At 37.5% G+C, this 24299-nt stretch overlaps 1 protein-coding gene across 1 annotated transcript in view; it reads right to left on the minus strand.

Moving 5' to 3' along the window:
- Positions 1-24299, minus strand: part of LOC137647003 (alpha-1-inhibitor 3-like) — a 99913-nt gene that overhangs the window by 67067 nt on the left and 8547 nt on the right. The window contains exons 3-5 of the mRNA XM_068380110.1: positions 4432-4673; positions 1818-1934; positions 392-549 (exon numbers count right to left, since the gene is read on the minus strand). Of these exons, the coding sequence (XP_068236211.1) occupies positions 392-549; positions 1818-1934; positions 4432-4673 (517 nt within the window). The remainder of the gene's footprint in view (positions 1-391; positions 550-1817; positions 1935-4431; positions 4674-24299) is intronic.

Below are 24299 nucleotides of genomic sequence, written 5' to 3' on the forward strand. Positions count from 1 at the left end.
TTTCAGAAGCCCGGAGAGATAGATGAGAGCAAATGTTCTTGAACATTCCAATGCACATTTGTCATGGAAGGATCTTATCAAATCTAGGTACCTTAGAGTGCAGTAAAAATTGTCAAATAATGAAGTGAGCTACCGACTATACTTGACCCCATCTTACAATGAAAAATTTCTGATGTTTTGTTAAAAAGTATATTTTATTGTTGGCTACATAATAGACCCAATTCACCTGATGCTGGTGATTACGTGTCTCGTTAGAAGGGTAAAAGAGTTGTGTATTCGAACCTTGATGAAGAAAGTACTTTCAAATCTATGTCATTGAAGAAGGACAAATTGGGTTGTAGAAAGGAAGGAATAGTTATTGCAAGCAAGCCTCCCTCTGATAAAGACTTACCTGGCGCAGACACTAAAATTGAAAGAGGTATCCGTAGATAAGACGTAGGATGGCGTCTTGATGGTCACTTCGAACCTTGGCAGCACATATTCCCCAACAATGAAGCTCTGAGTTTTGGAATTGCCTTCGCTTGTCTTCAGGCGGATATGGTAGACCCCCTTCAAAGAGAACAGTTATTACATTAATGAAGATTAAGACGGGTCTTTTGAAATCAAATTAGAAAACAAAATAATTATCCTTCTTTTGTTTCCAGTTGCTTAGACATCAACACTTCTCGAGGCACAAGGCAAAAAAAAAAAAAAAAAATCCGGTAGATAGAGAATCTGTGACTGGGTACCTTTGAGAATTTACAACATAACTAGGTTGATATTAATCAGGTTTGCATAGGCTACTAATCAGGAAGGACTAAGGACCTTCATGAACACATTTGATTGTCTGAAGTAATATCTTGTTCTGATATGGTATGATTAAAAAACTTAAATCATTTACTAGAGGATAATAATATCAACGCCTCAACTCCTAGAATTCCAACATTTAAATTTACAATTCATTCATGTGAACTTTCCACTGAAACATGTTTTCATAAAATAATTATATTTTTGTAAATACTTCAGAAAATTATCAATAATCTATACACGAATCATATTTTCTATAGCAATATTTTTAACCCTTTTAGAATTCACTGTCTGAAATTGCGTCTTTATACTATATATTGCTGTTAAGTCAGCCATATCAAAACATAGATAATATGAAATCTACTTTAAAGTCTTATTCCTTTAATAATTGATTTATCACAAAAAAAAAAAAGAATAGCAAAAGATTAACAGCGAACATAAATAATAGCCAGCAAACATAATAATAACTATATTTAAGTCTAAATAATAGTATTCACAAAATACTCACAGTTCACCTATCAATAATAATTCACATAAATTGTGAAAATACTACAGGCCTGTGATTTGTAATTCATTTAGTATACTTTTTGTGGAACTTCAAAAGTTCAAACATGAAGCAAATGCTTATGTTGAACAGTCTGACACAAGTCTCTTTTTATAGTTTATATAGGTAAGATCTGTTTTAATTTTGTTGCTGTTCTTGGTGTATTTTATTTTAATTGTTCATTGCTTCTTTAGTAGTTTATTTATTTCTTTATATCCTCTCCTCACTGGGCTACTGTTTCCCTGTTGGGGTCCTTGGGCTTATAGCATCCTACTTTTCCAACTAGGGTTGTTGCTTAGCTAATAACAACAACAACAACAACAACAACAACCATAATAATAATAATAATAATAATAATAATAATAATAATAATAATAATAATAATAATAATAAAATGTCACTATTTCATCTTCAGCCATATGAGTCATTCAATAGGACAGCTTCCTCATGCAAGTCTGAGCACAACAAGGAACTGAAAATTATTTACCTCTTCAGGTTCATCAACAAGATCCATAGAGAGATGAACGATGCCTTGTGAGTTGTCGACGTCCAGCCACTGGGCAATACGCGTCTTGGAAGGAGTTTCAATCCAAACTTCTGGATACTGAAAGAGAAAAGAAAAATCTGTCTTCATTGTAGGTTTGAGATGTTCTTATTCTTCGTACCAAACTCCTCTTAGTCATAAATGATATTAATGCAGGCTACATTTTACATCTGGAAACTATAATGAAAATTGCCATATACTTTAGGTGCGTTTTATTATAGGTAAAATTCATGGCCCTACTGAAGGTTACAAATAGTAAAATATTCTACATTTGCTTTGTATATATGCTTGAGAAATAATTATTAAATTATAGCTTTATCTATCCCCTCTCTCCCATAATTAAACCTGGTGATCTTAACAACTTTGGTCAATATTATGCACTCAATTTACTGTTAAAAAAATCTTTTCCTAATAGGTAAGTCTATTATCTTGACAAGAGCTTGCAAAATACAGTGGAACCTCTACATCGATTGTCCCAACATACGAATTTTCCAACATACGAAGTAAAATACGACAAAATTTCTGTCTCAACATACGAAGTGTTGCTCCAACATACGATGTAGATCTTGTTTATGCCGTAGATGGCTGCACGTAAGAGGGACGCCATTGAGCATCAGTGCTCAGTTCTCTGTTCTTGTGTGTATCTCTGTTTGGTCTGTTATTAATAGTGCTTATTTTCTTCCTTTTCTCACATTTCCTTTTTTATTTTACCTATAATCATAGTGCCTAAGAAGCTGAGTTTCAGTACAGGTAGTGGTGAGAAAAGGAAGGCAATTCTTTCATTAGAATTGAAGCAAGAAATTATATAAAAACATGAGAGCAGTGTGCATGTGAGTGACATGGCTAAACAATATGGCCGGAATAGGCCTATGATCTCGATGATCATCAAGCAGAAGGCAGCCATTAAAGCAGATAAACCATCGAAGGGGATCACCATTATTACAAGACATCGTAGCAATACCCTGGAAGAGATAAAACGCCTATTGTTGATTGGGATAAAGGACAAAGAGATTGTTGGCAACGATCATTTGTGAGAAGGGCCAGCGTGATGAACAGAAAGAAAGAAAAAAGTGAAGCAAAGAAAACCAAGATAGCATTAACAAGCTCTTTTAAAAAAAGTCTTCTCTCTTTTTCTGTTTCTCTCTAAACATAGCATTAACATGTTCTTTAAATAAAATCTCTCTCTCTCTCTCTCTCTCTCTTTCTCTCTCTCTCTCTCTCTCTCTCTCTCTCTCTCTCGTTCTTCTTCGCTGTTATAGTGTTAGAGACGTCTATTATTTTTTTCAGAGAGAGAGAGAGAGAGAGAGAGAGAGAGAGAGAGAGAGATTAAACAAAAATGTGTTTAGAGTACATATGATTTTTAACAGCGTCAACGAGTTGAAAAACAATTAAATGTAACTAAAAAAGTAATAACAGCTAATCTGAATTCCTTTATTAACTAAAACAAATATTGTTACAAACACACTCGTGTGCGTATGCACAAACACACACACACAGGTTCAAGAATTGCTACGCAGTAAGAAACAGACGGTATGGGAGGAGGTAGAGATGGTGACTGCAATAACATAAAGTAACTCGTCACTGAAAGTAATGAAAATTAAAAATAAAAAAAAATAAAAATAAAAATGTAAAAAATATGAAATATAAAAATAAAAAACAAATAAATAAGCTAAGTTAGATTAAAATTTCCGTAGTGTAAGTTAGGGTAAGTTATCGCAGTCACCATCTCTACCTTCTCGCCGATCGTGTCTCCTCGTGCGTGTGTGTGTGTTAGCGCATACGCACACGAGTGTGTTTGTATCAATATTTGTTTTAGTTAATAAAGGAATTCAGATTCGCTGATATTGTTTTTTTAGTTACATTTAATTGTCTTTCAACTCGTTGACGCTGTTAAAAATCATATGTACACAACACATTTTTGTTTAATCTTTCTCTCTCTCTCTCTCTCTCTCTCTCTCTCTCTCTCTCTCTCTCTCTCTCTCTCTCTCTCTCGTTGTTCTTCACTGTTAGTGTTAGAGACGTCTATTAATTTTTTCTGAGAGAGAGAGAGAGAGAGAGAGAGAGAGAGAGAGAGAGAGAGAGAGTATTTATTTAAAGAACATGTTAACACCATGTCTACCTTCTTGCCGATCGTCCGTCTCCTCCTGGAGTAGCAAATCCTACACCTGCGTTGGCCTGTCTCTAAGGTAAAGTGACAATAAAACACATTTTTTATTTATTATTTCTTTACAATTATCTTTTTTACATGCTTCTTTCATTTTATGCAGTTGTGTTATTGTCATGTGTAATTATATGTAGTAATTTATTAAGGAGTTAATATAGGTTTTTGGGGTGTGGAACGAATTATACAAATTACAGTGTATTCTTATGGGAATATTTGCTCCAACATACGATTGTTTTAACATACGAAGCAGTTTCTGGAACGAATTAAGATCGTATGTAGAGGTACCACTTATCAATATGGCTTGGCACACAGTTAAAGATATAACAAAGTTTATAAACTGCGTGAAATGATTACGAGAAACAACAAGGCGACCACTTTATTTGTCAAACTTACATTATTCGTCGAAACATTCAAGATGGGACCAGTGACAGTTAGTAGCCTGAACTGCACTTTATCCCCAGGCTGATACTGATGTTTATCAGTCTGGATGAATACACGTTCGGTTGAACTAGAGCGTATGCGAATTCTCCCGGTGTGATTAAGATCCTTGCCACTCAAAGTGCCAGTGACATTGAAGCTCCCATAGTATAAGTCGGAATTAGACACTTCCAGGTCACGACAAAATTCTGCCTTTCCTGGAATTAGATATACAATGTTTATTTAAATATTCAATCTGGTATCAAACAATTCAAAATCGGAAATTAGTGAATGAAAAAAATATTATGTTCAAGAAAGAACTAAAGATTATTTTGTTCTCTGTTAAAAAAAAAAAGAAAAAAAAAAAAAAAAAAAGGGAGGCGGAGATTTGGCGAACCAGTGACGCACTGAATACATGCGTACTGGGGTCTTTTTTCCTCGCATGCTTTGTATTTTTTTTCTTTTTTTATCCAGTTCGTGATGGACGGATATCTGAAATTTACATTCATTTGATCCTTTAAATATCACAAAGGTTTATTGCAATACTGCAATGATACCACAATCACTATGACTTATGGAAAATGTGAAAATTACTATCGATTGAAATGTGAAATATTTAGAGTTATAATACTGTAAATGTAAAATGTGTAGATTTAATTGGAGTCCTTTACTTTATGTATCTATAAATTTAATCCTTGCTGGGGTCCTATATCTCGTCAGGATTATGTTACATGGCTTCCTCGAACTCCTTTAAGAAGGAAGCTGATCCTTGAGATAAATCAAATCAACTGCGTATAGCTTCGGATGAGTTCGGAGAGGTTACACAATGATCTCGTACATGAATATATACAATTTCGGACTGATTACGTACCAGACTGTGTGAATTAGTCCGCAACCGAAAATTAAACATTTTTAATTTTTTTTTTTTTAAATCGACTTCGGACAGCCTTAGAAAGGCCCTTACTACCACGTACAACATCGGACTGAATACGTAGCATTAGTACGAAATCCGGTGTGAAACCCCTATAGGAACCGTGTCTATAAGTCCAGGATTAAAACTGAAAATAAAAGATGAATGTTCGAATCGGTGTAATTTATGCCACACAAGATAACAAAACTAAAATATCTGTATATGTACTTAAAAAGGTATAGACCAATAAAAGAAGAATTACATATAGCAAATAAGAGAAGAAAAAGTACAGGTTACTCCAAACCATGTATCCTTAAGTCACAATGATGGTGAGGTGGCGGACACTACAAGAAACTATCGAGCTTGAGCGGTACTCGAACCCCCGTCTGGCAGATCGCCAGGCAGGGAAGTTTTTAACAGGTCGACTCAAAGGCATAGGTTCGAGTCCTTGCCCAGCTAGAATAACTTATCACAAAGAATTGACAGTGGATATTTATTCCCAAGGGTAAATTTCAATATCAAATTACTGTTTTTGTTAATATTTACATATACTGTACAGCATGTGTGTATATTTATATGTAAATAAAAGTATCTATTTATGTAAATTATATATAATTGTATATATACTAGTTTACCCCACCCGACAGAAATTACTTAGATATTTAGGTAGATAAGCATGCACACACACATATTCAACTCTTCCCACCCCTCCCCCTTTCTAAACTACAACTCGGCAGTTTCGGCAATATGTGAGAGATTGTGGTTTCCGAGTGTATCTCTCTGGGCACCCCCAGAGGCTATGACTACTCGCTCTCCCCCCTACATGGGCGTGACAGGAAATATATACTGTATGTATGTATATATATATATATATATATATATATATATATATATATATATATATATATATATATATATATATATATATATATATATATATATATATATATATATATATATAGCCAAGCTACTGTGCATCAAATTTTCTATACTTAGAAAAACAATATCTTGTGTGAACTTTTTCTACGATTTTTTTTCAAGGTCATTCGCTTACTGAAGCCTGGGCGGATGAGACAACTCACACAAAAGATAAAGAAATTTAGTAAGACATTTTGGTTACTTGTGCTTATAAGAACATCGCCTTGTTTTAGAAATAGATAATAGAACAGGAAAGTAGGGATTTTGTATGATGGTTCCTACGATAAAGTCCTTTCTATAGTGTCCGAGTGCTCTTGCTGAATTATAAATCTAATTGAATAGGTGTGCAGTATACTTCATCCCTCTTATCTCGTTCACTACCCATAAGGTCGAGGTCCCATTTTCAAATGCATAGTGAAAAATATGTATGTCTACTCTAGATTCCAGAGCTTTCAAATATCCGGTCATAAAATTAAAAACTCACACTAGACATCCGAAAGATCGAAGATATAAAAGATTATCTCGTTTTCTAAGTGCTTCGATAATGTGAATTTGACAAACACTTATTATTATTATTATTATTATTATTATTATTATTATTATTATTATTACCTAAGCTACAATCCTAGTTATTAAAGCAAGATGTTATAAGTATAAGGGCTCCAACAGCGAAAAATAGCCCAGCGAGGAAAGGAAACAAGGAAATAAATAAACAAGAGAAGTAAATTATTTTAAGAATGGCAGTAACATTGAAAAAGACCTTTCATAATTAAACTATAAACACTTCAAAAAAAAAATAAAAAACAAAAAAGAGGAAGAGAAATAGGATAGTGTGCCTGATTGTACCCTCAAGCAAGAGAACTCTAATCCAAAACAGTGAAAGACCATGGTACAGAGACTATGGTACTACCCAAGACTAGAGAACTATAGTTTGATTTTGGAGTGTCCTTCTCCTAGAAGAGCTGCTTACCATAGCAAAAGAGTCTCTTCTACCCTTACCAAGAGGAAAATAGCCACTGAACAGTTACAATGCAGTAGTTAAACATCGAGTAAAGAACTGTTTAGTAATCTGAGTGTTATCAGGTGTATGAGGACAGAGGAGAATGTGGAAAGAATGGGCCAGACTATTCAGTGGATGTGCAGGGAAAGGAAAAATGAGCCGTAACTAGAGAGAAGGATACAATATAGTATTGTTTGGCCAATCAAGGATCCAATAACTCTCTAGCTGTAGTATTTCAACGGGTGGCTGGTGCCCTGGCCAACTTACTACCTGCAGTATGCTGCGTGATATCCTGAATACCTGAGAATGTATACGATAAACTGACCTATTGGGTTCTGAAAGTCCCAGGGTTCTCCTGGGTGATAGGACCAGGAAAAGAATCCTTTAAAGCATAGTAAGTAAAATCCAAATAAGATATCAACTTGAGTTTTCAGATTTCGTTCGCAGTATAACAGTTTATACTGGTCCAAGTCTCGGTGAAAGAAGGTGGTCTTATCTATTGCACCACATTTTACAACGAACATTGACCCGTTAGCGTTTAGCTTCAGGGTAATTTCTAGGAAGACCACTTTGCCAAGCATCTTGGTTCTGGTTCTGGTTCTGGGGTGAGGCATAGCCTTTACAACGGCGCCTCTAACGCTTATCTTCTTGTACTGTTTTGTCTTTTCTTCCACATTATGTTTAATATATCTTTTTTCTTTTCTATATTTGTTTCACTAAATAATAATAATCCTACTATTTTCTTTGGGTCTTCGTCGTATGGTTGTTGTAGCTCAATTACTTCATTCCTTTCTTTTCTATATTCCTGGCAAAATAACAAAAATGTATCAAATCTTCCTCCTCATTTTCACAAAAATTACAGTTTACATTCCCTCCATTGTGTCTATTTACAATATTTAGTTTTAACGTATTAGTTCTTGCTCTAAAAAATATCACTGAAGTAAATGTATTGTCATAAATTAACTCTTCTTTAATTTCTTTCTTCCACGTTCTATATATTTCTAAGCTCACTTTTCTTTCTATTTCTTCTTTCCACTTTTCAGTATCCCACTTTCTGGTTTCCGTTTTTATTTCTGCCTTGTTCATTCTTCTTATTTGTCTTATGCCTAAACTTAATTCTTCCAAATACTTTGCAGGTTGTTTCCATCATCTTCCTTCTTTTTCTTGAATATCCTGGATAATTATTTTCAGTATTTCCTTTTTTCCATTCAGGGTACGATTTAAGTACTGCAGCTTCCCATCCATCACCCTTGCTTTCAGAGAAGATGCACCTATCTCCCCTCTTAGAGCAGTATTAGCTGTGCTTTCAGTGGCACCTAAAATCTTCCTGTATACCCCATTCTCTATTCTTTGTAGTTTCTCTATTTCAGTTTCTGTTAGATTTATAACATTTGTACCATACAAAATAGATGGTAAAGCAATACTTTTCCAGAACGTTTTTCCTATCATCACTTTATTGCAACTTTTCTCTATGACTGAATATGTTAGATTAGCTAATTTTTGTGCCTTTTCTATCATTACCCTTTTCTGAGTTTTAAATATATTCCTACTATTGTCTAGCTTTATTCCTAAGTATGTCAAACTTTCTACTACTTTGATTCCCTCTATGTTATCTGGCTTTTCTTTCATATTGTAAATCATAATATTACTCTTTTATTTATTAATTTCCAACCCACATTTTTTACTAGTTTCTACTAATATCTGAATGTTACGCTTTGCATTATGTATATCCTGTGCAATTATTAAGGCATCATCTGCAAAAAATAATGATTCTATCTTTATTAATTGATTTCTGAAACCGTTTCCTTCCTCTTCTATTTTCTTCATGACAATATATGTAATCAGTTTAAAAAGTGAAGTTGATCCTGTGCAACCTTGTTTAATTCCACTTGTAACCTCCATTTCTTGTTCTATACCTTCTCCTAAGTCAATGCCCGTAGTATCTCCTTGATAAATATTTGCAATTGCACTTATGATTTTGGTGTTAATTTTATATTCTTTTAAAACTTCTATTAATACCTCCCTTTTTACAGAGTCAAATGCTTTACTAAAGTCTATCGCGGTTACTATTAGGGGTTTCTTGTTACTATAGCTCTCTTCCACACAATACTGTAATATAAAGATATTGTCCTCTATCCTGCCTCCACCTGTAAATCCTGCTTGACATTCATTGTCTTCTTCATTCATTCTTATGTGGTTTTCTATTTCCTCTTTCATCATCATCATGAGTATCTTATAAGAAATATTTAATAGAGCTATGGGTCTTAGGTCTTTTGCCATTGGCCTTCTTTTCTTTTCAATCATCTTTGTTCTTGACTTCTTCCACATATTTGGTTTTTCTTTTTCGTCCAACTCATTTTGATAACATTTCTGTAAGGTTTCAAGACATATTTTGCTTTTTCCTAGTGCCTTATATAGTTCGGGTTTTAGGCCATCTGGTCCTGCTGCTTTTTCTGCCTTTAATTTTCCCAGGCAATTCTTTACTTTTTCTGTTGTGATATTTGGATTTTTCATTGGTTTTATTTTCCCTTTTGTTACCATTACAGGGTCATAGTGTTCCCTAAGTATGTCCGGGATATTATATTCATCTATTCTTGTGGTGTCTTCCTGATGCGCTATTTCATTTTCATATTCTGTCTGTTTTTCATCATTCCAAACTGAGTCTATTTTATTTTCATGCTTACTATATATAGTTTTCCAGTACTTGATTAATTCCTCTTTTGTTTCATCCTTATTTAGCTTATTTCCTTGTTCTCCATAAAGTTGTATAACTTTGCCATGTGCTTTCTGTCTGTTCCTTATTCTATCAATATTCTCCCAGAGTTTTATTATTTTTATTCATTTTTATTTCTTCTGTTATCTTTTTTTCAAATCTAGTAATTTCCTTCTTTATCATTTCTTGCACTTACCTCTTCTTTTGACCATATCTCTCTTCTAATACCTTTTTTTACTTCGATATTAGATTCATTTCTTTTCTTTCTATTTAAATCCTTCCTTTCCTTTATGCCTTTTCTTATTTCATCGTTCATCCAGGGTTGCTCATGTACCTTTTCTTCATCAAGAACTTTCCTTTTATATACTCTTGCCAATTTTTCTTCTGCAGCCTCTTTTATTACCAGATCCATTCCTTCTATTCTGTCTATTTGTCTATCTCTTACAATTTCCTCTACTCTTGTTGTATATTCTCTTAAACTATTTTCATCTGTCCTAAAGTATTTTACTTCCTCCCATCTTCCTTTATTAAAATTTTTATTCTGGTCACTCATGAATTCCAGTTCTATAGTGATCAGATTATGATCTGAGATGTCAAAGTTCAATTTTTCCTCGTCTATAATCATTTCCCTAAAGTATTTATACATTTGTTCGTTTACTAGTACGTAGTCTATTTCACTTTTTTGTTGCAATCTTTCCCATGTATAAATACCTTTACATCTTAAATCTCCATTCAATAGGACTAACCCATGGTCATTCATCCAATCGAGAATCATTTCCCCGTTCCTGTCTAAATTCTGGTAACCTAAAAATCCTACATGTCCGTTGAAATCCCCTAATATCATCAATGCCTCTTCCTCATTTAGATTTCTAATAATTCTCTCACATTCCTGTTTTATTATCTTATCGCATCTTTTTTCTTATTATGTTCTTTCCTTCGACTGTCGGTAGCGAAGGACGTTTTCTTTCAGTCAAGGGAGTCCTTTGCACTACAGGACTCACCAAAATCTGATTGCATACATTCTTGTGTATTTAACGTATCACACACCTTATTTCGTATTTTGTCAAACCCACATTATCGAAACACTTAGAAATCACGAAAATCTTCAGTTTCTTCTTGAAAGCCTTAAGTGGGAGCTTTTTGTTACAACGACTGCTTTCGGAGGTGGATTTATAAGTGAATAGTATATTTTATTAATAAACTGAGAATTAAGTCGTTCAAAAAAGGAAAACTATGTTAAGTTATTAAGATCATAAAACGGCCAGACAATGCCTTTACTGTACATAAAAAGTCCACAGTCTTAATACCATTTTCTTAATTATCACGATCTTTCAATACATATTTTAATTAAAATCTTTGACTGATGGAGAATTAGTCATCTTTCAAAATTATTATAATTATTGCTCATATTACAAAGAAGACGATCATCAAAATGAAGTTATAGTGTGGTATGATTTGTATTCCCGTAGGATTTGATTGTCAAATTTAATTTCATTGTTTTATCTGGAACGTGACAAAATTTTCCCCTCGAACCCCATTGAATCAGTCATTTTCAAAATGGCAGCCGGCAATTTCAAGAAAATAGAAAAATTCAACATATCTTGACTTCTATTACACATAGAGAAATCTTTTTGGTGCCCATACATATATTTTCAGGTTTGAGCTTGAGGGTACACTCGGGAACACTATCTTATATTAGTTCTCTTCCTCTTGTTTTCATTTTTTTTTTTTTTTTTTTTTTATAGTTTATAGATGAAAGACTGAATTTGATGTTATTGTTCTTAAAATATTTTATTTTTTCATTATTTTCCCTGTTGGAGGTCTTGGGTTTATAGCATCCTGATTTTCCAATTAGGGTTGTAGCATAGCAAGTAATAATAATAATATTATTAATAATAATAATAATAATAATAATAATAATAACAGGAAATGCCTATGCCCAATCCTAATGATAACTTCTCAAGATAAGTGCCACAATCAGGCGGATGTTCTCAATTTTTTATCAATCTAACTCTCATTTTCTCTTTCCAGTGGTGAAAGGTCACATAATCATTAAATGTGCTGTGTACTGCACGATACATACAGCGGAAATTGCAAAATAAAAATGTCACTTAATGTTTTAACCCTCTAATCCAGCAAACAGTATTCCTAATTTCCAGGTTTTCTGTTCCTGCATTGCAGAATAACATGATACTATCACCACTAAATAATATAGTTATATAACATCAGTTTAGTGATAAGGAATTTTTAATCCTTTCCTATCACACATGATCTTAATAATATATTTTTGTTTCAGGTGTCCAAAGCAATAATCTAAACCAGTAATCTCTGAGCAGCCATGGCCATCAGCACGGCTTGCATCATCTTGCATCAACACACTTCTCAGCAATACCACAATAAACCTCCAGCTACTGGAATACTCCAAGGAGAGGGTGGGCTTGGGGCAATAGGAATTACAAAGACTTGTTGACCATATAGACAGTTTGAATGAAACTGAACTGACCTCCGTGTACTACCATAGTGATTGTCACAAAACACATTGTAAAAGGGCCAAAATTTGTAGGCTGAAACCAAAAAGAAGTGATGATAAGAGCCAGAGGTTCTCCCGAGGACCTGGACGTCCATCTTTTGAATTAACTTCCTGCCCTGAATGCATGAAAATTGCACAAAAAGCCTCGGCATGAGTTTTTACTCCCTACAAGTTTTGTGCCTGGGATAGTTCAGAGCTGCATCGTGTCTTCACAGATAGCACTTTTCCTGTAGATCAAACTAGAAACCAGGGATGACCTTTAAGAACGTGTGTGTCTGACTTGGAACAAGACAGTAATGCAGTTGTTCTAGGAAAATATTATCATTTAAATTGTTCGCAATACGCAAAGCGCACCTGCAATAAGTGCAATTTGATGATATAAAGGTTATCCGTACCTTGTGTGACAGATAATTCTCATTGTTCAGAACACATTGACTAATGACAACGTGTCTCTGAGTATGGCTGAACTGAATGATGAATACTTGTCAATTCTGAAGAGATACTTGATATACACCGGTAGCACAGGTAACTACCGCAAGCACTTGAAAGGTTTATCCACTGGATGTCTTCCAAACATATGCTTCATCACAACTGTTTAACGTAATGAGCTTATCACGATCGTTCTTAAAACAGCTGTAAGCATGGAAATTGAGCATCACACTTCCATGTTAGACTGCAGTAAGCTTGTACGCTAACTCAAGAGTATGGCTGACGTTTGGCACAATGAGATTTTGTATCACCAGAGCTGGACATTTAAAAGCAATAGTTGATGACGTTGAACACCCTCCAGTGCTCCAGATTTTCCTCAGTTGCATTCTCTTTAGGTGACATGCATGTACCTAATCACAGATGTGCAACCAGGAGATAAACAAAAACACAAATGTTGCATGTCGTTTCATCATTCAGAATACCAGAAGTAACCAGCAGGCAAAATAATAGGTAAAGAAAAGTGAATTTGAGCATACGGTATAGACACCACTTTCCATAGGCTTGCCTCTTGCAATCCACTCCAGGGTGTGCAACAAGTATTTTGTCGTCAACAACCTGTCTGAGCTCTACATTGGCTATAATTAGCAGGAGATCCTTGACCTCGAAAACGTCTAGAGAAAGGTATCATTGACACATGGATGCAACTGGTGGATTTTTTCTGTCTTCTTTCGTGAAGGAAGGTGTTAATGTATGGTTTACAGTTGACAAAATCAATCTGTTAGAAAACACCCCAACTGGCCAAAACACCTTTCATGGGGCAGTGGTCATCATGAATCAGAGAAAACCGGATGGTGAACCAGTCAACCAGACCCTAGTTATTCCAGAAAAGCGTAATTTTTTGTCGACATCCCTAGATGTCAGATACTTGAACGAACCAGTGATCAAACAGAAACCAATTCACTTTGATGAATACCAACATTGCAAACGACCAATGACGTCTAAAGACTACACCTAAACTTGGATGCTCGCAAACTATTTTACAGCAAGTGTGCCTGCAAAGTTGGATGTGCGGGGAGATGTAGTTGTTGTAAGAATGACTTACCATGTACTCAAATTTGATATTTGCAAATGTTACGGCAGTGATTGCTGAAATGATGACATCGAATGTTAGGTTAAAAAAATTTTTTCTGTCTGGTTATGATTGATAATCAAAACTTTTTGTTTTGTCTATAAGAATTACAAAAGTGTTTTTGGGCTCAGGCCATGTCGTCCTGATGGAAGTTCCTATTAGGTAGCTTTCTAGGGTGTATTTGACTACAGTGATATTCCCAGAGAATTTTACCATAAGGTATCCAGAATTCTAACTCCTGGAGCGAATATCCCTAAATAATCTCACAGGGATATCACATAATATCAGAGGACGTATTCTTGACACGTCACATAGCTATCTACGCCCCGAACAGTATTAACGCTTCGAGGGGGTATAGTGACAAGAATCTGAAACGAGAATGAAAAGAGAGCCGCTCATAAGGCATCTCTCCTATTCCGTTTCCAGTCTGTATCTGATGAAGGCGGTAGCGCCCTCTTTATTCCTTTTCGTGTAGCTCTACTACTCAGTGTTTTCCCTTGTGTTCTCTCGTTATTTTGGATTTAATTCAACATTTTGATGACTTCTCCGGCCTCTTCTGCCTCTAGGAAGTTGAGTATTATCTTTACTATGTATAAATGTAAGCTCTTGTCGTTTTGAATTAAATCAAAAGTGATTTTAACGTAAACAAGAGCTGTTGCCTACCAAAGGCATCCTGGATGCTATCGCTCGCTCTTATGGGTCATTTAGTTAGCTGGAGCGACGTTCCCGGTTTGTTACGCTTTAATAATTTAGCTATTTAGCTCCGCTAGGAATGCTTATATTATACCATCAGTTTTAGCTCGGTGATTTCGACACGGGTCGAGGTACCGATCTTGCCCTTCGTGAGGCTTCGTAGCCTAGACGTCTGGCACTAGTACTTTAATGCATGATATAAGTTTTTCCGAATGTTATATTATTGAAGTTATAGGCAAATATTTTATACATGTAAGACATTGTTGAATGTTTTTTCCCAGATTGTATACGAGAGAGTTTCGGTGATTTAGGTAATCGATTCTCGTCTTACCTAGTCTAGTATTCTAGGTACAGTAGTATACTTTCGCATATCCCCGATTGTTCTTTTCTCCTCCGGAGGCTAAGTTCAATCCCTCTCTCCCTCTGTAAGCCTTCGGCTTAATCCTAGTGGTCCTATCTGTATAATAATTCAGATATAACTATTCTAGGATATGTCTGTCCTGACCTGATAACCAGAGTGACTGGTTTTTTGGGTTAGGGCAGAACATCAGAGTTTCTAGTCTGTGGTCTGCTTCTTCCTAGCATAGAGAAAGAGTCTCCTTTGCTAGGTTAGGGGCGGACACAGGAAGCTTTGCTTCCCTAGTCCATGTTGGAAGGATGATTCCTTCCTCTAGTGGCCTAGCAGACTGTCCTGTGTTGTTTTTCTTGGGCTGGAGAATGAGTTTTCTCTGTTGCCCGGCGAAATAACTTCACCTAACTTTGATCTGGTTGGGAGGAGGTTAGCAAGTATTGCCAGTCTTTCTCCCTAATAGAAAACTCTTGGTTTGGATGAGCTTCCCTAACGGCTGAGTGTGTCTCCTGCTAGAACGAAGTTTATAGGACCCTTATCCCTTCACCACCTCTCTTTCTTTTATTTTCTTTTGGCCGCAGTCCTACTTCCATACCTAGTATAGGTTAGGATGGAGGACAGGCTCAGCTCTCTGCCGGCTGGCACTACGTGTCGGCCGGCAGAGACCCCTTTTTTCTTTGCAGAGTGAACCCCAGACCTCCCTTGGTCTCCCTTCCATGTCTGCCAGTATAGCCCGGCAGGCTATGGATTATTTGGAAGCCTGAATGCTACATTCTCCCCTTCCATAAGTTCACTCTTTCTGGATGGAAGGTCGTACGGCAATGCCGCCTTATAACCTTACATCCATACTGTTTCTCTGACTATTGTGTTGCACCCCTAACCCGGCTGCCGGCTTCACAGCCGACAGCTGAGCAGGTGGAGGTTCTCTGGTTCTTGGCTACTGTCGGCGGGCATGGGTTTTATTACCTTTGCCGGCCGGCAGTGGAAACACAGCCCGAATCTTCTGGCCACTACGATTAGCAGCCGGCAGCCGGGTATTAGTGTTTTCAGCCGTCGGCTGGCAATGATTGCCGGCCGGCACACAGTCGCGTATCAGGGGGCTGCCGCCTATTAGTTAAAGATAGTATATCTTTGAACTATACAGGGGTAGTTGCCGGCCGGCACGTGCAGGCGCACGCCGGCACAACAGCATGTGATGTACAGTAGTTGTTGTATTCGTTGTGTAGTACACACTGCATTAGAAGAAACTGCTGTACAGTGCTTGTGATAACACTAAAATTTCTTCATCATTTTTAATGTTATCTTGTACAGCCTTTTGTTGAGAACGTACAATACATAGAAAGTAAGTTCTTTTTGTATTCTTTCTATCCCGTATATTAAAACTTTATCTCAAGGTGTGAACTACACCTTAAATTTCCGTTTAGGAAATTACATAAGGTATTCTAGAATAGAATTAACCTTAGTTTTAATATCTCGGGAGGTTTCAGCAATTGACTGGACAGGAAATACAAGTATATGTCTTTCCTTCTTTCTTTTATAGCTTTTCTATACAAGCTAAATGTCTCAATATAAGTGAAAGCCTTCACTTGATACTCATGGATTTTTCTTCTCTTTACAGGAGGACCATCCGAAGTGTGGGAGTGTGTTCTGTAATGTCCGCAGTAAGAACTCCTGTGGACATCAATATTGCAGGAGGCACGCAGCATGCGCAGCCTCCAGAGGTGATCTTCGCTATTGGGACCCTCAAGTTTGTACAGTTTGTTCTAACCTGATTACCGAGGCTTTTGACGACCCTAAGTCAACGGAGTCAAGGGATGCTGCCAGGGAAACGTTACGATCCTGGGTGAGGGGTTTTCAGAAAAACACCTCAGGTCCCTACCTTCCAAATGAGAAGATGAGGGCCTACCTTTTCCCTAAAGCATCGGCTGATGCAATCATCCCCTAGCCTCAGGTGGAGATACCAACTGCCCAGAATCCGGTAGATTCTGAAGTCTCAGCCGCCCTTCAAGACATCCAATTGGACGATAGGATGTCGGAGGTGTCGGATTCTTCTGAGAAGGACCTTCTAGGAGAAGGTCAGGAGGAGGAGCTGTTCCAGGCTCCTCAAGTAGAAGAGGAAGAAATCGACGAAGTGTCGGTTACATTGGTTCCGGACCCAGAACCTATTCCGTCAACATCGTCTGCTATCCCAGATGAACTGGGAAGGACTCTTTCTTCCATTGTTGAGATGATCCAACAAATTCAAAGAAAGAATGATGAGAAGGAAGCTGCAATGAAATTGGAGATACGTAGACTTGCAGCATCATGTGGGCCCCAGAAGCGGCTCAGCGTGAAGGATCTTCCTTTGTGCTCAGATACTAATCCTTGGAGGTATACTGAACACATGCCAATGACAACCGGGAAGATCGTGATCTCAGAAAAGTTGGGAGCAATTCCCCTGGAAGAAGTGGAATATTGGCCCAACAAAGATTCTTATCCGGACTGCTATGTCTGTCTTAGGAAGGAGCCAGCCTCAAAGGAGGAGACGGAGCCGAAGGAGGTCATAGTTTGTGACCATAGTAAAGCTCAGACGTTACTAGCGAGCTCGATGAAAGAGAGGGGCTTCACTAACTCAAAGGTGCCTGCCTTGAGTAAGAAGCTTCCCTCCTTTGTGGCCCCTCCTACCAGAGCCTTTCCCTTCTTGGAAAAGGGATATAAGGCAGCCTTAAAGGCGGTGGAGGCAGGGAAACCATACCCCTCCTTGGAAGAGTGCAAGCCGTTATCTCTGACCTTGCCCTTGGACCAAGAAGACTGGAAGGACGTACACCCCATCTTCTCAGTCGGGAAGCTGGAAGCTGATATTGCTGAACGCCAGTTCGGAGAGGCACTTCCAAAACTGACGGAGGTTCTCTTGCGTAGAGAGCAAGAGTCAAAGGAAAGACTTGCGGCATCGATGTCGTTGCAAACAACACTAGAAACGATGGCAAGTGCCCGCAAGATCCAGGACATGCTCATGGTGGTGGCCAAAACCCATCTGGCCACAGTTACGAAGGATCTCTATAGCTTTATTAAAGCTAGGAGAGCCTGTAGAGAGTTCGTGTTCACCTCGGCTGCGGTGAGGCACGACCCGAGGAAACTGATCTCCTCTCGTATTTGGGGTAAAGACCTCTTTTACAATGAAGTGGTTAAAGAGGTAGTAGACAAGGCTGCCACAGAGAATAGGAACCTTCTCAAAAAGTGGGGCTTAGATCTCAAGAGAAAGTCTTCTCCAGATGAGGGTCTCCAACCCAAGAGGAAGACAAAAAGGCCTAGGCCATCCTCTCGGCCGGCTAAACCCTACCGACAGCAACAACAACAACTTCCTGTGACCGCGGTGCCTCAGATAGTGGCACAACCTCCAACCACGTACCAGCTGGTACCTCAACAAGTGGCGACACAGTCGCCAGTTCTTAACCCAGCCTTCGAAAGGCAGACTTCCTCCTTTCGTTCGAGAGCTAGAGGAACAGCCAGAGGTTCTTCTAGACGACCTTCAAGAGGAAGGGGATACAGGGGAGGACATTGTCAAGGAGGCAAGGCCTCAGATCCACAACAGCAGAAGTAAGATATTTACAGTAGGAGGGAGACTACAGCTAATTAGGGATTGCTGGACCTTCGATCCCTGGGCCCACAGCCTAATTAAAAATGGACTAGGTTGGAGCTGGAGCAGTCCTCCGCCTCAATTTCCTCAATTCTTCCAACACTCATCCCCCGTTCTGGAGGAATATGTCCGAGAACTCTTAGACAAAAGAGTAATCCGGAAGGTTAAGTCCATAAAATTCCAAGGAAGGCGGTTTTGTGTTCCAAGGAAAGACTCAGAAAAACTCAGAGTTATTCTAGACTTGTCGTCACTCAACAAGTTCATAGTGAACTACAAGTTCAGAATGCTCACGCTTCAGCACATAAGGACCCTACTGCCCAGAAGGGCATATACTGTCTCTATAGACTTGTCTGACACTTATTGGCACGTTCCAATTAATCGTCACCTCTCCTCCTACCTAGGCTTCAAGTTACATAGAAAACTTTACGCCTTCAGAGCCATGCCTTTCGGGCTAAACATAGCCCTAAGGATTTTCACGATGCTCGCGAACGCAGCCGTCCATCAATTACGCCTAAAGGGGGTCCAAGTAGTAGCCTACTTGGACGACTGGCTGGTGTGGGCAGCATCCAGGACAGAATGCATGCAAGCTTCTAAGATAGTGATCCAGTTCCTGGAACATCTGGGATTCAAGATCAACATCAAAAAGTCTCGTCTTTCTCCAGAAGTCGACTGTCTTCACTCCTTCACAGAAAACACGGAACCTACATCTCATGATTTTGTCTCCTTAACGATGAGAAAAAGATTCGGTGTTTAAAAGTCCGTTTAGACTTTTGGAGGAAACCAGAAGACATTATGAAGCTTCAGGGAAGAGATAGCTATCCTTTGTCAAGGCGAAGAAACCGAGAGAAATCCCGACAGATTCCTATTTATCATTCTTCATTCACCTTCATGAGCAAGGTTTAGCAGCCAACACAATTCTGTTGTTCAAGCCTGCCTTGACAAGTCAGATAACATATGCCTTACAGGTTGACCTTTCTTACGACGTTCTTAATGAACCAGCCCTCCAGCGCTTCCAAAGACCCTTTGCATGGTCATTAGATATGATTCCTCATTGTGTATAAATAATGAACAATGAGGAATGTGCTTAGAAAGTTTTGAATTTAAGTCATATTTCTGTTTGTACTCGCTTTGGGGGCCAGAGTTATGAAATAGTGGCTCTCTCTAGAGAGGAAGGCCACGTCCAGTTCTTGATGGGAGAACTGAATCTATTTCCAGACCCAACATTTCTTTCCAGGAACAAGCTACCCATCAACAGGTGGGGTCCCTAGAGACTCTGCCCTCTGAAGGAAGATGCATCTCTATGTCCAGTGGAGTGCCTAAAGGTCTATCTTCATAGAACTTCAGACTTTATGGGAGGACAGCTGTTCAGAAGAGAAACCTTGGGCTCAAAGTTATCTATAACTATGGGCGAAATTCACCCGTGTTATTCGCAGAACGGATCCAGACAGTACACCCGTTAGTCATGATCCGAGGAAAGTTGCCTCTTCCATAAAATTTCCTTAATTATATGGAGTTTGAACATCCTTGTTGGCACACCGGCTGGTAGTCATCCAAGGCGTTCTTTATGTTCTATGCAAATCAAGTGGAGTAACTTATGAGATCTGTGGTAGCAGCAAGTAGAATTCTTTAACCTTCTGTTTTAAGTCTGCGAGGAACAGTGTAATTAATTTGTGACGATTAATTAAGAGGGTGTGCGTGTAGTCACTGTATGTTACTAAACGCTGAGCGATAGGCCACGAAAGTGTCCTTACGAACTGTTCCATTGATGTCGGTAATCTATAGCATATACGGACACTTGTGCGAAGCGTTTTTTACGCTAGTGTATGTAAACAGTATACAGACTATATCATTATTATTAATAATTCAATTAAAGTGGCAAATCTGTTTCCTAGTAGATGAAACAATATTTTCTGTTGACTGTTTTCCTTTATGCTTTTACGCATATCATCCACATTTTATAAATTTTATAAATGTTGATCTGATATGTACGTTTATTAAATTTTAATAAACTAGTTCATAGTGAACCCTGCGTCTTATTCGCCCACACTCATTTTATTAGAAATGTACTGAGCATTAAGATTAAAATATGGATATTTTTATCATGGTATGTCTTTCGAGACTGTTCCCTGATTCAAGCAAAAGTCCACTCACTCTAACCCTTCCTTGGAAGGGTTGACGTGGTATCCTAACGGGTTGGTGGCAAAGAGGCAAAATTTGTTTCTATGCGGATACAACCATTATCCAGTAGTTTATAAGAGTCGTCACATTGGGGAAGGTGTCACAAATTCATTCTGACATTGGTGACTCTTATACAAACTTTGCTTCATATTGTATAGGGCGAGACCACTATACAAGCTTGTCATTTTGTCATCCATAAATTTTCATATACTCCTCGAGACTTTTTCCAGAGTCTAGTGCGTCTCTTCCCTGTAGGGGGCAGGAAGCACTAACATAGTTCATGCTTAGATGAAATGATGTATGACGGTAACATCATAGGTCTCTAGGTCTAGACGGACCAGGAAAATACTTTCTTGAGAGTACGGCACTGATTGAGAATCCACAGATACAGTAATGCTCTGGTAAACTTCCATCAGGACGACATGGCCTGAGCCAAAAAAACGGATTTTGAGCGAAGCGAAAAATCTATTTTTGGGTGAGGTAGCCATGTCGTCCTGATGGACCCGCCCTTCCTTTTATTGTAAAAGGGCCTGTTGACCCCTCCCTACAATACAGTATCTGTAACACCTCGTATATCACTACAAGGAATAAAGAGGGTGCTACCGCCTTCATCAGATACACACTGGAAACGGAATAGGAGAGAGGCCTTATGAGCGGCTCTCTTTTCATTCTCATTTCAGATTCTTGTCACTATACCCCCTCGAAGCGTTAATACTGTTCGGGGCGAAGATAGCTATGTGACATGTCAAGAATACGTCCTCTGATATTATGTGATATCCCTGTGAGATTATTTAGGGATATTCGCTCCAGGAGTTAGAATTCTGGATACCTTAAGGTAAAATTCTCTGGGAATATCACTGTAGTCAAATATACCCTAGAAAGCTACCTAATAGGAACTTCCATCAGGACGACATGGCTACTTCACCCAAAAATAGATTTTTCGCTTCGCTCAAAATCCGTTATTTTGTCTTGTATCTTGTTCACTTCTGGTATGCACAATACTCTATCATTAGTCTTGATAAAGATGATGTTGATCTGATGTACGGTGTAGCATATCAAGGGAATAAGTAAGTCATTTATTCATGTGAATTTGGTCAATCTTAGTAGTTTTAGAAACAAGTTTTGGTAATACTTTTTTTATTTCTTATTGAGTTATGTATATTCGTGTACTGAGAAAATGTGAATAGTGTCTAAATCTTGTTAACAATTGTATTGCCTATTTTTGAAGGTTTCAATTTATTTGATTTTACAAAGTTTATTTACACTTTTCGTTATTCTAGTCTGGATGTTTGACTTATACTTTTTTCAAAGCAATAAATGTTTAGTTTGAATGTAATGTCTCTTTTCTTTCCAGACAAACTCTATCAATAATAATGTTGAGGAAAGATTTGTTAGTTTGGCCGGGCTGCTACAACGACCAGAAAAACAACAACATAAATTGGCATATATTTGAGGCCAATTTTGATTCACGCTCATTAGTGTGGTAAATAGGGTAAGAATTTGGTCCTATCTATATTTTGCACTATATACATTATATCGTGCAATATACAGCAAAATGAATCAGTATGTGATCTTTCATCACTGAAAGCTTGTGTTATTACCTCCGCCAAGGTTATAAAATCGAGTCAGTTTATTTGTTTATTTGTGTGCCTCTCTGTCTGTGGACAAGATTAAGTTAAAACTACTCGACGGATTTATACGAAATTTTCACCACTGATAGATCTTAGGTCATGGACGACTCCATTAACTTTAGGATATGATCCGAACTCTAGATCCGGATTGAAAGTTTTCACAATTTTGAACGTAATCTGGATCGGAATCGGGAGTCTTGATCAGATGCAAATCGAATGTCTTTCTTTTTGTGTCAACGTCACCTATTTTTATGTTTTTTTTTTTTTTTTTTTTTTCTGTGATCTGTGCAAACTTGCAATTTTAGTTGTTTATTTCAGGTCCCATATCACCATTTTTTTCTAATTTTAGACCTGATGGTGGGATAGCTGACGTCTTGAAAGCTCTCGGTGATCTAAATAAATGTAGTTTATAATGCTGAAATTTCTGTCTTCGTTCGCCTCCTTTCTACATTTGAAGCTTTCTAGAAGTGAAAATGCTTTTTATTGCATATACACATAGACACATATATATATTACACACACACATACACAACAAATGAAGCCGTTTTTAGTCCATTGCAGGACAAAGGCCGTAGACGTCCTTTTTCATGTCTGGGGCTTGGCCAGTTTTCAAATATAGTAGCTTATATGAAAATGTGTTTGTTTATACGTAAGTATGTATATACAAATAACCCTGAAAAAAAGCTTGCTTATAAGTAGCATCATTTGTTTGCATACACACATCAATTTCTACACATTTTGCCAATCATTCCTTTCACCACTTTCAAAAGTTCTGTGAAGCTTGACGTTATATACACTTAATTTTCGTCTTGTTCACCGTGTGACAAGCACAACCTTAAGACATTATTGTCTTTTTTTTCTACAGTAACTTTATTCCTTAAAACACTTATATTTCTCGCCCTCTCAAACCCTCTTATCCATGAAACTTTAGCCTCTCTTTTTCATTCCATACAAGAATAGTTAAAATGATTATAAATTATTAGAAACGAGATATATGTCTACTTTATGTTCTGAAGCCTTCAAGCATATGGACCCAAGACTATACACGAAGCTCCCACTAGACATCTGAAAGAATGAACATATTAAGACTCAAGAGGAAACCGAAGACTTTTTTGCTTTTTAAGTACTTCAATAATGTGAATTTCAAGATAAACAAGAAATATGCTATGTGATACACTAAATACCCAAGAATGTATACGATGAACTGACCTTGTAGGTCCTTTAGGGCACAGGGTTTCCCTGTGGTATAGGGCCAGGAAAACAGCACTTGAAGCAAAGTACAATAACATCACCTGTTCCGTCATGACAGAGACTTGAACCTTTATTTCATCTGTCTGTTATCTGATATAATTATTCTCAAATAACTTAATAACAACTCGTTTTAATCATCCATCATCTATTCTTAATCGTTTCTTATTCCTCGTATCTTCAGAGACATTTCAGCTTACAATCACTAGTCTCAGCATGTCTACTTTAATTCTTTCACTAACACCTGACAGGAAACAGGAATAATCTCAACTCCATTCACGAGATCTTTTTCTCTCTGACAAACTTGCCTCTACATTTTTACGTTTATTATTAAGACCTGAAATGACAAAATAGTATAATAAAGCAGCTGTATATCACGATGTGTATCCCAAAGATTAAAAAAGGTATCATCAATATACGTTACAGCGATAAAGTATATATAATACCTGAGAAAATATATTAATAAATAAGGATAACAGTCATTGCTGCTCTATCTTATT

This window comes from Palaemon carinicauda, chromosome 9 (assembly GCF_036898095.1).
Source record: "Palaemon carinicauda isolate YSFRI2023 chromosome 9, ASM3689809v2, whole genome shotgun sequence".
NCBI lineage: Eukaryota > Metazoa > Arthropoda > Malacostraca > Decapoda > Palaemonidae > Palaemon > Palaemon carinicauda.